At 36.5% G+C, this 17,619-nt stretch overlaps 1 protein-coding gene across 5 annotated transcripts in view; it reads left to right on the forward strand.

The window, feature by feature from the left end:
* The window catches only part of PTPN4 (protein tyrosine phosphatase non-receptor type 4), a 191,301-nt gene that overhangs the window by 86,843 nt on the left and 86,839 nt on the right, over positions 1–17,619 (forward strand). For all 5 annotated transcript variants that reach the window (XM_061439843.1, XM_061439856.1, XM_061439863.1 and 2 more), the window contains exons 6-10: positions 1,378–1,422; positions 1,685–1,737; positions 2,095–2,215; positions 5,035–5,122; positions 14,347–14,435. In XM_061439843.1, coding sequence (XP_061295827.1) covers positions 1,378–1,422; positions 1,685–1,737; positions 2,095–2,215; positions 5,035–5,122; positions 14,347–14,435 — 396 coding nt within the window. The remainder of the gene's footprint in view (positions 1–1,377; positions 1,423–1,684; positions 1,738–2,094; positions 2,216–5,034; positions 5,123–14,346; positions 14,436–17,619) is intronic.

Consider the following 17,619-nt stretch of genomic DNA (forward strand, 5'->3'; position numbering starts at 1 on the left):
AAGTGATATTACTTCCTTTTTACAAATAGAGAAACTAAGGCTCCACCAAATTTTAAGTAATTTGCCAAAGATCATAGGCTGGTTTAACTTAGGACTTTAATTCTGGTTTCCACTCCATCAGTTCTTACTGTTCAGTGTGTAAATCAAAATTCAGGAAGCATAGATGTTATTTGTATAGGATTTACAGTATTGTATCAAGGATATACACATTTCAGTCTTAACTATAAGACTGTTTCCCACCAGAGATCTTTAACTTTTAATTATGAAATCAAGTAAACCAGATAGAAATATGTTGTCTTGGGTTGAGTACATGGATAATATTGTAATACTATATATTAAGCCTCACAAGGAGTTTATGTACTTCATTAATATATGAAGCCAGGATATTTGTATCAGCTGTTTTATATCTGATTCTCTGAAAAATCTTAATTACATTCTTTGGTAATTTGATTGTCATGGAACTCTTTAATAACTGGAATAGCCAAACAACTAAAATTTTAAATAATTTTGAGTCTGTGGTGTACTTTTTTTAGTGGGGTGAAATGAAAGTCTTAATTCTCTGTTTAAACATTAAAAGCCACACAATTTTATCTTCTGCCCACATGATACAGCACAGGTGCCTTTACCCAGGCACCAATAAACCCAGTGAGGGAATGACTGTACCCACCAGAAGGGACAGAAGGGCAAGGCCATCTTGTGAGCAACCTTGGTATTCTTAGTATAGGATACTTAAATTTTTGTTGGTTTTAAAGGAAATTGGCTACTTGGCAATTTTAATAGTAGAGCAACAGTAAGGAAGGGAACTCCACCACCCCCCCACCCCCCCCCCCCCCGCCGCCCCCGATCAAAGAGAACTGTCTTAACTCAAATGAAGATGGAAAAGTGCTTTTCTACAGTTAGCAACTTCTTGTTGCCTGATGCTGTAGTGAGCAACATAGGCTCACTATGTTGAGCTGGCCTCCTGGCTCAGCAGAAAGAGTGACTTTCTTCAGTTGATCGCTAGTATGTTGCTACTGTCAGTTCTCTGTGTCTCTTGACTTACATTTCCTGTGCTTTCCAGTTCTACTTTTGGCAAACACCAATCTTCAGAGTATTTCTCCCTGATCTTCTTCAGTCATGTAATTCTTAAAATCATGAGAGTTTTATAATAGAAGCTAGGAAACAAAATATTTGAAGTATAAAATTTCATTTATCAAAGAATTCTAAATATTTGGATTCATGAATTTATGAAAGTTTATTTTAAAATATCTTTACATGTGCTAATATGTTCATTATAAAAGCAAATATTTCAGTTTTATTTGTTAATGTAAATGTACAGTTTTTAAAACTCTAAATTTTGTAATTCCAATAAATACTAATTTTCTTTTTTTCCCCAAGGTACCAGTATTTTTTGCAAATCAAACAAGACATTCTTACTGGAAGGTGGGCTATTTTAAATTTTTAGTAATGGGCTTTAAAAATACTTTTAATTCTGCATTTAGTAGTTTGTGATCATTGCAAACAGATTATCTACTGAAAGATGGCTCTATGTAGCATGAATTCCTTTCATCAGATAAGTTCATTACTTAATAGTTAAACATGTAAATCACCTGGAAACTTCAAGTGTGAATAATATAATTTAAATTATAGTGCTTTTAAAATTATTGTGTTTAACCTTGGGTTATTTTCTGTTTTATTTTATTAGATTGCCCTGTCCTTATAATACTGCTGCTCTTCTGGCTTCATTTGCTGTTCAGTGTAAGTATCAGCCCAGTTTTTGGCCAAATAGCATATGATTGCATGGTTTCTGTTGATAGAGCATTACCTTTAATGTATGAGTTATTCAGACGTATGTTACCATACAGAAAAAAGTGACTGCACAGAAAACATAATAAAACATCCAATTAGCAATTACTTTGGTTCCTGGAGAGACTTTTCCTGAAGTTGTTTCAGACCTAGAAAAATGTTAAATGTGTCATTATAACTTGCTTAAATGGTAACAGTAGAAACAGATATTTTACTTCCAGAAATATAATGGAATTCATGACATTGTTGATTTGGCAGTAAAACTTGAATATTTGTTTATAAAGTGTTAATATTTTTTCCATTTATTAGCTGAACTTGGAGACTACAATCAATCAGAAAACTTGTCAGGCTACCTCTCAGATTATTCTTTCATTCCTAATCAACCTCAAGATTTTGAAAAAGAAATTACAAAATTACATCAGCAACATATGTAAGAATTTATTTACTTTTCTGCTTACTTAGTAAACTTCTTGATGATATCTCTTCTAGAGAAATGTTTTAAATTATTTCTAATGTGGTTTTATTTACTTTATATAGAACAGTTGCTATTATATAAAATAGTATGATTACTATAAAGAAATGTAGGTAATTTATACTAAAAAATATCACTTATTTCATAGAATGCATGCATGCTCAGTCATGTCCAACTTTTTGCAACCCTGTGGACTATAGCCTGCCAGGCTGCTCTGTCTGTGGGATTATCCCAGCAGGAATACTAGGGTAGGTTGCCATTTCCTTCTCCAGGGGATCTTCCTGACCCAGGGATTGAACCCACCAGTCCTGTGTCTCCTGCATTGCAGGCAGATTCTTTACCTGCTGAGCCATCAGCGAAGCCCATTTCATAGAATATATGAGGCTTATTTTCATGTCTGTTAAGAAACATAAAGCTATATGTAAATAGACATAGCATTTGCTATTCTACAAAGTTGCCAGTTCTTTAAAAAGGAATTTTAGAATATTAATAATGTACTCATAATATACAAATCAATCTACTTAGCATTCTTTTCTAGTTTTTAGCTGTGTGAAAGAAATCCATTCTGTTCGGTAATGACTCTACGTTAGTCCAACTCTTTGCAACCCCATGGACTGTAGCCCACCAGGCTCCTCTGTCCATGGAATTTTAAATGAATAAAAAACATTCTTTTGAAATAGTAACATTTTTCATTCATAACAATATTCAGCATTGATATTTTGTGAGTCTAATTTTCTGTGACATGAGTTTCAAGAAGAGATTCATTGCTTTGAATAGAAAGTTGTATTGTTTATTGGTTCAGAGTTCAGTTTTGCTTTACCACACTTTTCAAAATACTCCTGGAGTATTTTGCAGTGTTAGGTATTGATTGAAAGACTAGATTCTAAGAGCCTGAATCAGACTCATTCAATCTGGTTTGAAATTCTAATGAGGCAGCTTACTATCTTAAAGCCTTGGCCCAATCACTCTATTTCTCTGTTTCCTTATATGTAAATTGGGGATGATAAAGTGATCTACCTCTGGTGTTATTTTACGGATCAAGTGAGTTTATATATACAAAATACCCAGAATAGTGCTTGGCACATAGTAAGCACTGAAGAAATATTAACTCTTAGTAAAAAGAAACTTACTTTCATTGAGTAATGGCCCATGTGTCAAAAACAGGTTAGCAAACTATGACCCCCTGCCGCCTTTTGTATGGCCTACAGGTTAATAAAAATGGTTTGTACATTTGAAATGGTTGAAGAAAATCAAAAGAAAAATAACATTTCATGACACATGAAAGCTTGAGAAATTTCACTTTTCCATGTCCATAAATGAACATTGGCACACAGATTCCCTCATTGTTCTACATTGTTAACAGCAGAGCTGAGTTGTTGAAACAGAGACCTCAATGGCCTGAAAGCCTGAAGTACTAGCTGTCCAGCTCTTTCCAGCAAAGGTTTGCTGACCCCTAATCTAAAATAAGACTAATGACTGAAAATTTTAATAGATTGGCTTCATGAGGTGTGGGGGCTGTTTTGTTCTAAAAGTAAATGTCATTTATTATAAAAGTTCTACACATAGCATATCTGAACTAAGGGTTTGAAGATAAATCAGATTTTTAAAAAATTTACCAATAATGAAAAGCCTCTTCTGTCAGAAGAATGTTTGTACATTTTACAAAGTGTTGGTTATTTTGCCTTTAAGAAATGATTCTGCAAACTTTTAAAGAAAAAAAAAATGGAATCAACCAGTTTAACTGTGGGGCTTGGAGAAAAAGTAGAGTATTTACTTAACTTAATTGAATTTTATAGAAAACTGAAGTATATCTGCTTTTTTTTTTTTTTTTTGAGGAGTCCTATTTTTATGTTCATACATTGGCAAGCTGCTTACTCCCTTTTCTGGTATCATTAATGAATGGTTATCTTTGCATTTTTAATTTGCTGCTTTTGCTCTGCTAGAGCCTGATATCAGATAACCAAAGTTGTTAGAACTATATATAATAGAACCTTTTTAAAGGCTTTGCATTTACAGTAGTAGTTCTCACACTTATGTTCATAAGAATCACTGGAATATGTCTTAAAATATAAACGATTTGAACCCCTTTTATTCTAATACTGGGTTGTATAGAACAGTACTTCTGAAACTATCTGTGATGGAAGGCCAGTTTTCCCCACAGTCTCTCATGGAACAGTACTTCTGAAAAATATAATAAAAATGAATCACTCGAAAAACAAAATGGAGAAATAAACAAAGGCTTTAAAAATTACAGTTGCTTTTTGTTGTCATTAGATGCAACAGATGTAAAATAACTCTGCCAAAGTGCTACGAAAGGCTTTGACGCTCTTAATTTCTGTCCTTGTTACGAGTCAACACCTGTCTGGGCACCACACCCTGAGAAACCCTGCTCTGGAGCTCGCCCCAAAGACTGCATATGTCAGAAGTACCTTGTGTGATTAAAATGCACATGTGGAGTGTAGACCAAATTTTGAAGAATTCTTATTTTGGTCTGAGAGTGACTTTGTAACATCCATAAGTATAGCTTGGAACTTTAAAAACTTGACCCATTCTTGTGTTTCTGGAAAATAAGAACATATTCTACAAAATAGTTAGCATTACTGAAAATGTACCCTCCAGAAAAGGTAGCTGTTACTGTACATAACTAAGAGGAATAGTCGTACATTTTGTATTTTGTAAAAGATTTAATTAGAATGCCGAAAATTTTCTAAATAACCTTTATGTAACTTGGTCATATTGTGATTGTTACAGTTTTTAACCTAGTGATGTTTTTACAGAGGCTTATCTCCTGCAGAAGCAGAATTTAGTTACCTGAACACAGCACGTACCTTAGAACTCTATGGAGTTGAATTCCACTATGCAAGGGTAAGTGAAGAAAACATTCTGATGTTGAGTTAAGCATAAATATTCAGTAAAAAAAAAGTTTTTAATTCCCTGATAGGATTAGACAACAAATGGAATAGTGAGTGCCACCAACATTGCAGTGACAATGTCCTTTGAATATAAGTAATTTTACTAACCCAGTCACTCAAGATTCATTACCTGACAAGAACCATGAATTTTACATATTATTTTTCTTCAAGGTAGTGTGTTACAAGGATAATTTTTGCTGACCATAAGAGACAGTGCCTTTAGAATTTTTATTTTGCAAACTAAAAATTGTTACAATAAAAGTAGTTATTTGTAGTTTTCATTTTTATGGAAATCATTATAAAAGATGATTCCACCTCACTGAGGCCTGTGTTACTACATTCTTTTCATCATCTAGTGATATCATTATAAATTTTTACTTATAAAGCACAGAATCAATTGTATTTGCATATTTTGGTTTTCCCCCTACACCATCCCTTTGTTAACACGAAATTTTATAATTACTGGCTTTTCCTGTATAACACCCTAACTTCTTGTTCACTGTGTCAATTTGATGCTTCCAGAAGACTGTTATCCTCCTACTGTAAGCATACATGTATGTAGCTGTCCTTTGTTTGTGTGCCTCGTCACCTCGATTCCTTTTTATGATTGTTTTATCAAGAGGTTATATTCCTTTAGAAGTAATTATCAAGAGGTTATATTCCTTTAGAAGTACCTGAAGTACAGCTGTTCTCTATACCTGATGAAAAGTGGGATTATAGGTAATCATCAGTTGAATTGGTAAATAGGTTTATGTTTTCTTGGGACAACTACTAAGCCTCATAAGGATACCAGCTTGAAAGGAAGTTAAGTTTTCCTTAGGTAATTGTTCTGAATTTATTTTTGTATACAGACATACACATACCCACAGACAGATAGTAGTTTGAGAACTCAGAGTCCTACTCCATGTAATGGTTTTATATAGGGCTTCTTTTGGCCATTTTCTCGGAGAGGAGGATTGATTAGTTCTTACTTTTCGCAAAGCTTGTGTCAGTCATTCCTTTAAAAAAAATCAAATGACTTGCTTTAGTCACATGACTGTATTTGGTAATTCTGAGCATTTGTGACTTGAAAACCTGTCTGGTTTTCAGACAGGTTTACCTTGAAGTGTTTAAGTAAGTTCCTCTTGAACTTTTTATATTCTTTAAAATGGGCCCTTCACCCTTCCTCTCTCTTTGTGGCTATTACTTTTGGACACAAGTTGTCACTAGATTTTGTTTTTTTATTATAATACAGCTTAAAACAAATGGAATTGTAAATATGAATACTAGTCTGTGGTTAACAGTAAAAAGACCACTAAAGTCAGTCATTTTAGTCCTGAACGGTTTTCTAAAGGTAGTTTAGACTGCTGTCTGCTGTCTTTGACTGCTGTCAGTGAAGTACAAAGAATGTTTGTTGTTATTCTTCAGTCTCTAAGTCGTGTCTGACTCTGTGCCACTCCTATGGACTGTAACCCACCAGGTTCTTCTGTCCATGGGATTTACCAGGCAAGAATACTGGAGTGCCAGTTTCTTCTCCAGGGGATCTTCCTGACCTGGGGATTGAACCTACATCTCCTGCATTGGCAGGCAGATTCTTTACCACTGAGCCTACCAAAGAATGTTAGATATTCCTTTTTTAAATTAAGTGACATGGTTGGATCTCATACATAATTAACTTTTATTTTTTATTGATTTGTTTTTTTGTTGTTTAAATTATTACATTGTAAAAAAAAACTCTCAAAACCATAAATGTGGAGTACCAAATTAAAGGAATTTTTAAGTATTTTGTACAGACTCTAAAAAAAATGAGCTAGGAAAAGGTGTTTCTATTGTATATGGATATGGAGAACTTAAGAAGATGTGCAGATGTTAAGTGAACATGAAGGGAAATTTTCAGCATCAGAAACAAAAAGGGACAAAGGGAAGAGGGAAGAGGACACATAAAGAAAATACTTGTTTTAACTGAATAACAATATTTAATTGAATATAAAATAATACTTTATTTTGAAAAGCAAGGTAAGATCTTTTCTCTCTGCCTGTAGACTGTAGGCTGAAAAAAGATCAGGGTGGAACCAAGTTATATATAGCAATCTGCAAGATATGAAACATCTTAGAACCTTCTTTGTGGTGCATCTGTTACATGCCTTGTACATTGTAGGCACTGAGGATGACTCAGTGAACAAAACATCAGTCATCCATGCCCTCGTGAAGCACGCTAGACAGTGAGGGGAAAAAGTTAGACCTGTACAAACAAACATTTGAGAACATGAAAGGGAAAGTACAGAATACTGTGGGATCCTATGGCACGAACTTCTAATTGAGCTTGGGAGCAGAGCATAGGGAAGGCTTCTTAGGAGTAATTCACTGAAGCCAGAAAAATGAGTAAGAATTAATTAGCTAAGATAGTAATTCCCATCATAGACCCATCAAGATGAAGGAAAACCTGAAATCAAGAGGGAACATGGCTTGGTTGAAAACATGAAGACATTTGGTATGCCTAGAGGATTATATGAATAAGAGAAGTGTAGAAAAGTAAAGAATGAATGACAACTTCACGATTAAAGGGAAGGAAAAAAGATTTGAGGGGAGGGAGCATGGGAATATTTGTTTCTTAAAGTAACACAGTAAATACAGTTTTTCTTGGTGTTCAGTTGTATGAATTTTAACATGTGTAGATTTGTATAACCACTGCCACAAGCAGAATACAGAACGATTCCATCACCACCACCCCTGCCTTGCCCCTAAAAAACTGCACTCCTGCTCCGCCTAAGTAGTCCAGCCTCATTCTTACCCGCAGTTTCTAGCCACAACTGGCCTATTCCCTGACTCCATAGTTTGTCTTTTCCAGAATGTCTTATAAATGGAATCATACTATAGTATGTAACCTTTTGATACTGGTTTCTTTTACTTAGGGACTTCCCTGATCACTCAGTTGGTAAAGAATCCACTTGCAATATTGGGAGACTTGGGTTCGATCCCTGGGTTGGGAAGATCCCCTGGAGAAGGGATAGGCTACCCACTCCAGTATTCTGGCCTGGAGAATTCCATGAACTATGTATGGTCCATGGGGTTGCAGAGTCGGACACAGCTAAGTGACTTTCACTTCACTGCACTTCACTTATTTTAATTAGAGTAATGCATTTGGGATCGATCTGACATACTGTGCTTCAATAGTTTATGCCTTTTATTGCTGAAGTGTATTCCGTTGTGTGGATGTACCATGGTTTGTTTCTCCATTTACCCATTGAAGGATATCCTGGGTTGCTTCCCTAATTTTTGTTTCTTTTTTTTTAATAGGCCTACTGCAAAAAATCATTTATAATTTCTATATGGGTTTAAATTCTCATTTATGTAGAGTGCAAATCCCAGAAAGGTCTTTCTAGATCATGCAGCAAGTGTATCAGTTCAGATCAGTCGCTCAGTCGTGTCCGACTCTTTGCAACCCCATGAATCGCAGCACACCAGGCCTCCGTGTCCATCACCAACTCTCGGAGTTCACTCAGACTCACGTCCATTGAGTCAGGGATGCCATCCAGCCATCTTATCCTCTGTCGTCCCCTTCTCCTCCTGCCCCCAATCCCTCCCAGCATCAGAGTCTTTTCCAATGAGCCAACTCTTCGCATGAGGTGGCCAAAGTACTGAAGTTTCAGCTTTAGCATCATTCCTTCCAAAGAAATCCAGGGCTGATCTCCTTCAGAATGGACTGGATGGATCTCCTTGCAGTCCAAGGGACTCTCAAGAGTCTTCTCCAACACCACAGTTCAAAAGCATCAATTCTTCAGTGCTCAGCCTTCTTCAGAGTCCAACTCTCACATCCATACATGACCACAGGAAAAACCATAGCCTTGACTAGATGGACCTTTGTAGCTTTATATGAAATTACCAAATTGTTTTCTAGAGTACCTGAGCCTCATTGCATCCCCACCAGCTTATTTACAAGTTCCAATAGTTTTACATCCTTTTTAGCATATGGTACTGCCCGTTTTGTTTTGTTCTTTTTAAGCTTTTTAAGCTTTTCTGTTTTATCTCATCATGGTTTTACTTTGTATTTTCCTAATAACTAATGTTGACGGGCTTTCCTGATAGCTCAGTTGGTAAAGAATCTGCCTGCAGTGCAGGAGACCCCGGTTCTATTGCTGGGTTGTGAAGGTCTGCCGGAGAAGAGATAGGCTACCCACTCCAGTATTCTTGGGCTTCCTTTGTGACTTAGCTGCTAAAAATCTGCCTGCAGTGTGGGAGAACTGACTCTACGCTTGTGCATGACCAGATGGTCAATACCAAAATCAGGTTATTGTATTCTTTGTAGCTAAAGATAGTGAAGCTCTATACCGTCAGCAAAAACAAGACCAGGAGCTGACTGTGTCTCAGATCATAAATTCCTTATTGCAAATTTCAGACTTAAATTGAAGACAGTAGGGAAAACCACTAGACCATTCAGGTATGACCCACATCAAATCCCTTACGATTATACAGTGGAAGTGACAAACAGATTGAGGGGACTAGATCTGATGGACAGAGAACATAGTTCTTCAGAACTATGGACAGAGGTTCATGACATTGTACAGGAGGCAGTGATCAAGACCATCCTAAAGAAAAAGAAACACAAAAAGACCAAATGGTTGTCTGAGGAGGCCTTATAAATAGCTGAGAAAAGAAGTGAAAGGCAAAGGAGAAAAGGAAAGATATGCCCATTTGAACGCAGAGTTCCAAAGAATAGCAAGGAGAGATAAGAAAGTCTTCCTTAGTGATCAATGCAAAGAAATAGAGGAAAACAACAGAAAAGACTAGAGATCTCTTCAAGAAAACTAGAGATACCAAGGAAACATTTCATGTGAAGATGGACACAATAAAGGACAGAAATGGTATGGACCTAACAGAAGCAGAAGATACTAAGAAGAGGTAGCAAGAATACACAGAAGAACTTTACAAAAAAGATCTTCACGATCCAGATAACCACTATGGTGTGACCACTCACCTAGAGCCAGACATCCTGGAATGCAAAGTCAAGTGGGCCTTAGGAAGCATCACTAGGAACAAAGCTAGTGGAGGTGATGGAATTCCAGTTGAGCTATCAGGTCTGTTCAGTTCAGTTGCTCAGTTGTGTCTGATTCTTTGCGACCCCACGGACAGCAGAATGCCAAGCCTCCCTGTCTTTCCAATGCACGGAGTTTACTCAAACTCATGTCCCTTGAGTTGGTGATGCCATCCAACCCATCTCATCCTCTGTCATTCTCTTCTCCTCCTGACTTCAATCTTTCCCAGCATCAGGGTATTTTTAAATCAATCAGTTCTTCGCATCAGGTGGCTAAAGGATTGGCATTTCAGCTTCAGCATCAATCCTTCCAGTGAATATTCAGGATTGATTTCCTTTAGGATGGACAGGTTGGATCTCTGTGCTGTCCAAGGGACTTTGAAGAATCTTCTCCAACACCACAGTTGAAAAGCATCAGTTCTTTGGCACTCAGCTTTCTTTATAGTCCAACTCTCACATGCATACACAACTACTGAAAAAACCATAGCTTTGACTAGACGGACGTTTGTTGGCAAAAGTAATGTCTGCTTTTTAATATGCAGTCTGGGTTGGTCATAACTTTCCTTCCAAGGAACAAGCTTCTTTTAATTTCATGGCTGCAATCACCATCTGCAGTGATTTTGGAGCCCAAGAAAATAGTCACTCACTCTTTCTACTCTTTCCCCATCCATTTGCCGTGAAGTGATGGGACCAGATGCCATGATCTTAGTTTTCTGAATGTTGAGTTTTAAGCCAACTTTATCACTCTCCTCTTTCACTTTCATCAAGAGGCATTTAGTTCTTCTTTGCTCTCTGTCACAAGGGTGGTGTCATCTGCATATCTGAGGTTACTGATATTTCTCCTGGCAAACTTGATTCCAGCTTGTTCTTCATCCAGCCCAGCATTTCTCATGATGTACTCTACATATAAGTTAAATAAACAGGGTGACAAAATACAGCCTTGACATATTCCCTTTCCTATATGGAACCAGTCTATTCATGTCCAGTTCTAACTGTTGCTTCTTGATCTGCATACAGATTTCTCAGGAGGCAGGTCAGGTGGTCTGGTATTCTCATCTCTTGAAGAATTTTCCACAGTTTGTTGTGATCCATACAGTAATGGCTTTATCCTAGTCAATAAAGCAGAAATAGATGTTTTTCTGGAACTCTCTTGTTTTTTCAATGATCCAGCGGATGTTGGCAATTTGATCTCTGATTCTTCTGCCTTTTCTAAAATCAGTTTGAACATCAAATACTGTTGATGCCTGGCTTGGGGAATTTTGAGCAGTACTTTGCTAGCGTGTGAAATGGGTGCAGTTGTGCAGTAATTTGAGCATTCTTTGGCATTGCCTTTCTTTGGGATTGGAATGAAAATGGACCTTTTCCCGTCCTGTGGCCACTGCTGAGTTATCCAAATTTGCTCCATATTGAGTGCAGCACTTTCACAGCGTCACCTTTCAGTTGAAATAGCTCAACTGGAATTCCATCACCTCCACTAGCTTTGTTCATAGTGATGCTTTCTAAGGCCCACTTGACTTCGCATTCCAGGATGTCTGGCTCTAGGTGAGAGATCACACCAGTGTGATTATCTGGGTCATGAAGATCCTTTTTGTGTAGTTCTTCTGTGTATTCTTGCCACCTCTTCTTAATATCTGTTTCTGTCAGGTCCCTACCATTTCTGTCCTTATTCTTGCCCATCTTTGCATGAAATGTTCCCTTGGTATCTCTAATTTTCTTGAAGAGATCTCTAGTCTTTCCCATTCTGTTGTTTTCCTCTATTTCTTTGCACTGATCACTGAGGAAGGTTTTCGTATCTCCCCTTGCTCCTCTTTGGAACTCTGCATTCAAATGGGCATATTTTTCCTTTTTTCCTTTGCTTTTCACTTCTTTTCTTTTCACAGCTATTTGTAAGGCCTCCTCAGACAGCCATTTTGCTTTTTTTGTGTTTCTTTTTCTTGGGGATGGTTTTAATCCATGTCTCCTTTACAATGTCATTAACCTCCGTCCATAGTTCATCAGGCACTCTATGAGATCTAGTCCCTTAAATTTATTTCTCATTTCCACTGTATAATCATAAGTGAAAGTGAAAGTCAAGTCACTCAGTTGTGTCCAACTCTTTGCGGTCCCATGGACTGTAGCCCTCCAGGCTCCTCAGTCCATGGAATTTTCCAGGCAAAAGTATTGGAGTGGGTTGCCATTTCTTTCTCCTGGGGATCATCTCAACTCAGGGAACGAACCCGGGTCTTCTGCATTGCAGGCAGATGCTTTACTTTCTGAGCTACCAGGGAAGCAGTGTGGGAGGTATAATCATAAGGGATTTGATTTAGGTCATATGGTTTAGTGGTTTTCCCTACTTTCTTCAATGTAAGTCTGAATTTGGCAATAAGGAGTTCATGATCTGAGCCACAGTCAGCTCCTGGTTTTGTTTTTGCTTACTGTATAGAGCTTCTCCATCTTTGGCTGCAAAGAATATAATCAATCTGATTTCGTGACAATTTTGTAAATACTACCCAGGTCATCCTTAGACTTCTGCCAGCCATTCCAGAAACCTTCTTTACACCCTGTCCCAGCTCCTGCCCACCTTATGTATTTTTTTGTGGTTTTATCACCCAGTGTGTCTTTCTAGATACTATAATTTATTTTGCTTTGTGTTTTGAACTGAATAACTTTAAATGTCTTTTAATGCCTTCTTCCTTTACTGTATAGAATTTTTTTGTTAAAGAACTGGGCCATTTCGCCTTTAGTTTCCCACAGTCTGGACTGCTGATCACATATTCATGGTATAATTCAGTACATTCTGAGGTCTAATGAAGTTTTCACAGAGAAGTTGGACTTGATGTAGACTTTGGTTAGGTTTGATATGATCCATCAGAGAGACATTAAGAAGAGACGCTGCTAAGTCACTTCAGTCGTGTCCGACTCTGTGCGACCCCATAGACGGCAGCCCACCAAGCTCCCCCGTCCCTGGGATTCTCCAGGCAAGAACACTGGAGTGGGTTGCCATTTCCTTCTCCAATGCATGAAAAGTGAAAAGTGAAAGTGAAGTCACTCAGTCGTGTCCGACTCTTCACAACCCCATGGACTGCAGCCTACCAGGCTCCTCCATCCATGGGATTTTCCAGGCAAGAGTGCTGGAGTGGGGTGCCTGAGAACAGTATTAATAGAACATATAATTATGGATATACAAAACACATGGAAGTGACCTGATGGGAAACAAGTTTTTACTCTAGTAATTAGAAATTATTGAAACTACATTTTAGACATTTTTTCCTACAGAGACAGTTATAAACTCTTGGTTATATTTTCATCAGTTAGTTCTATCTTCTGATCACATGAATGCTAGGGATAAAAGCATTATTGCTATATTAGTTTGCCTGTAGTATGTCTCAAATTAAGCACTCTTGCATGCATGCACAGTTGTGTCTGAATCTTCACAACCCCATAGACTATAGCCTGCCAGTTTCCTCTGTCTATGGAATTTCCCAGGCAAGAATACCGGAGTGGGTCTCAAGTTAAGCAAAACTATTTCAAGACTTTTTAGCAAGTGAGGAAACTTTTAATTCTACTTAGTTTGTTAATAGTTGCAAGTCAGTTGTTCAAGTTGAATCAGCATGAAAACTCACTCATGAAAGCACAATTCAAATTTTCTTCCACACTCTCCAACAGTGTTCCCCACTCTGTTTTCCTGTGATGTTTTTATTGTATTATGTTAGTTAAAGAATTTCTCCTTATATTGGAAATACTGTTTTATTACAAATTGCCTTTCACTATGCTCTGAACTACAGGTTTTATTCACCTTTGCAATCCTGACACCATATTTACACAGTGATTGGATTGTAATAGTTTTAGAAATGGAAAGATGGATACTAACTTAACATTCTACAAGATGTGGTCTTGGATTTTCTATCCCAAAGAGTCCAGTTATAAACTATGGAAAAGCCTAAGATTATTTTTGCTTTACATTATTAATGAATTTTAATAATGCAACATTTAAATTTGATTTGAAGTATGTCTTATTTTTATGATTGTAATAGTTACCATCTGGGTTTATATATATTGCGCAGTTAACTGCTGCCTTTGATATAATGTCACATTGTGTAAAATAACTAATCATATTTAAAAATTATATCTTTATCAGTTAAAACTCATTATCTTAGATTTCCCATTTTTTTGTTTGTTTTTTGAAGGATCAAAGTAACAATGAAATTATGATTGGAGTGATGTCAGGAGGAATTCTGATTTATAAGAACAGAGTACGAATGAATACCTTTCCATGGTAAGAACTTCCGTCAATACTTTTCACTTTTACTATTGTATTACCAAATATAGTTCATATTTTTGTTGAACTATTTAATGTTATCATACAACTTTATCCCACTTACTTGGAATCTACTAGAAGATACAAAAATAGTTGAATTATTTTTTTCAAAAATTTCTTAGCTTAAAGAAAATACTACTTTGCAAGTTTTTCCTCTTAGACAGTCTCTCAATTTGTACTGTAGTACAATAGCTAATATCATCATGTACACTCTGTGTCTTGCACCTTGCCAATTGCTTTGGATACAGTTGTTGTTTAGTTGCTAAGTCGTGTCTGACTCTTTGTGATCCCATGAACTGCATCGTGCTGGGCTTCCCTATCCTTCACTATCTCCCCGAATTTGCTCAAACTCATGTCCATTGAGTCAGTGATGCTATCCAACCATCTCATCCTCTGCCACCCCCTTCTCCTTTTGCCTTCAGTCTTTTGCAGCATCAGGGTCTTTTCCAGTGAGTTGGCTCTTCACATCAGGTGGGCAAAGTATTGGAGCGTTGTACAAAGTATTGAATACAGTACCTCATTTAAATGCATTTGATGGGTGCTAGTTTATTAGTTGGAACACTGGCATGGTTTAGATTGGTGCTGGGAAAGTAAGGTGACTCCCTGTGGTTTGAAACTCATGTTTCTTTTGTCTCATTGCTCTACTGCCCTTAGCATTGTTGTCCTTGTCCTAACTGTCCAGTGACTTACCAACCATCACTTTAGCATCCCAGAGTGAGGTAGAAAGAGAAGTAGCATCTACCACTACCCTTTAAGGGGATAGCCTGAAAATTGTAAACACGACATTGATTTTTGTGCATATGTCATATAAATATCTTAGGTTTTTGAAAAGTAAAGACAATGATTTTCACTAAGGGAAGAAAGGAAGAAAGTTAGTCGCTCAGTTGTGTCCAACTGTTTGCAAGCCAATGGACTGTAGCCCACCAGGCCCCTCTGTCCGTGGATTCTCCGGGCAAGGATATTGGAGTGGGTTGCCATTTCCTTCTCCAGTGGATTGCCATTTCCTTCTCCAGTGGATCTTCTCCACCCAGGGATCTAACTTGGGTCTCCTACATTTCAGGAAGATTTTTTACTGTCTGTGCTACCAGGGAAGCCCTAAGGCCAAGCCCAAGCCCTTTCTAAGGAAGAAATAAATACAAAAGAAATATATTGGGTCAATCTGTTTATTTATATATCTCTGAAATGAGATGGCCAGGCTTTTCAATATCTGTGATTATTATTAATAGATTTTTGTAATTAGTCACTTATATAACACTTAATAGAAATATGATAACTGACAGAAGCTATTATTTTAGAAAATCACCACAATTATGTTGAGAAAAGAAACATAAATTTCCCTGGTAGGTCACTAGGAAAAAATTAAATATAAAATAAAAAGCTGATGCAGTGAACCTCTTCAAAATTAAATACTTTTGTTCTCCAGAGGACACTGTAAACAAAATGAAAAGGTAAAACTCAGTCTTTTGTAAAGTATATATTTGATAAAGGACTTATCCAAAAAATGTAAAAGACTCTTAGGTACTTTAACTTTTTAACTTAATTTAAAAGAATTGGAAAAATTTGTGAATAGATACTTCCACCAAAGGAGTTATATAAATGACAGATAAGTACAAAAAAATGCTCAGTCATCAGTGAAATGCAAATTAAAACCACAGTGAACTATTTCCATTCACCCACTGGAATAGCTCCAATTAAAAAGAACAACAGTGGGACTTCCCTGGTGGTCCAGTGGCTAGAACTCCATGTTCCCAGTGCAGGGGACTTGAGTTCTATACCTGCTCAGCAAACTAGATCCCACATGCCCAAGTAAGAGTTCGCATGCTGCAACTGAGACCTGGTGCAGCCAAATAAATAAATATTTTAATAAATGATAGTACCACGTGATGGCAAGGAAGCAGAGCATCTAGAAACCTCATATATTGCTGGTGGGAATGCAAAGTAATAGACCAACTTGGGAAAACTGGCATTTCTTAAAGATTAAATTTAGATTAACCGTATAATCTGGCAATTCTGTTCCTAGATATTTGCCCAAGAGAAATGAAAACGTAAGTTTGTATAAAGATGTGCACACTGTGTTTATAGCTATATTATTCATAATAGCACAAAACAGAATTTCAAATGTCTATCAGTTGGTGACTGCACAAGCAAATTACATCTATGCAATGAAATACTGTTTAGCAGTGAAAGAAATGAACTGTTTGACACACTAAACAAGATGGGTGACCCTACCTTCAAAACATGATGTCAAGTGTGAAAAGCCTGACACAAAAGATGACGTACTCTGTTTCTATTTATATGAAATTCTGGAAAACACGTATTATAGAGACAACAGACCACTTGGTTGCCAGGGATTAAAAATGGGAGGAAATTGACTGTAAAAGGGTGCTAAGGGGACATTTTCAGGTGATGCAAATTGCTATATGGTGATTTTGGTGGATGGACATTATATAACTCAATACATTTGTCAAAACTCATTAAATTGTTCATTTAAAATTGGGATATTTCATTTTATATATAGATTATACCTCTCTAAAGTTCATTAAAGAAAGCCAAAGATCATTTAATGTTTCATGTCATATCTTTAAATTCTTCTGTGTAATTCAACTTGTGTTATGGTTAGAGGAAAGTACAAAACAGCTTGAGACATGGTCCTTGCCTAAAAGTGAGCACATAAAAATTAATTACAAAACATAAGAAGAAGATTGGTGAATTAAGTGTTTCAGAAAAAACAGTTATGATTGTTTATTTTCATAATGGTAAATGTGTATCTTTAATTTTAATGCTTTTCTGATTTACTGAAGAGAATTAAACATTTTTTATTAACTTTACATATTATATAAATGTCAAAATCAGAAATTCTTTTCAGATAATATGGGTTAAAATGATAATCTAAATTTTTCTGTATTTTCAAAATTCTTTATACATATATATATATTTATTATTATAAAATAAAGATTCTGGAAGAGTTTTTGACAAATTACTTTGGAAGTACCAATGATATAATTTTACCAGGGAAAATTTTAGTGTCTTCATGATATTTAAGGTGGTTTTTTGTTTTGTTTTGTTTTGTTTCAGTTGGAGGATAATTGCTTTGCAGTATTGTGTTGGCCTTTGCCGTATTTGAGGTGGTTTTTAAAGGATG

The sequence above is a fragment of the Bos javanicus genome, chromosome 2 (assembly GCF_032452875.1).
Source record: "Bos javanicus breed banteng chromosome 2, ARS-OSU_banteng_1.0, whole genome shotgun sequence".
Classification (NCBI taxonomy): domain Eukaryota; kingdom Metazoa; phylum Chordata; class Mammalia; order Artiodactyla; family Bovidae; genus Bos; species Bos javanicus.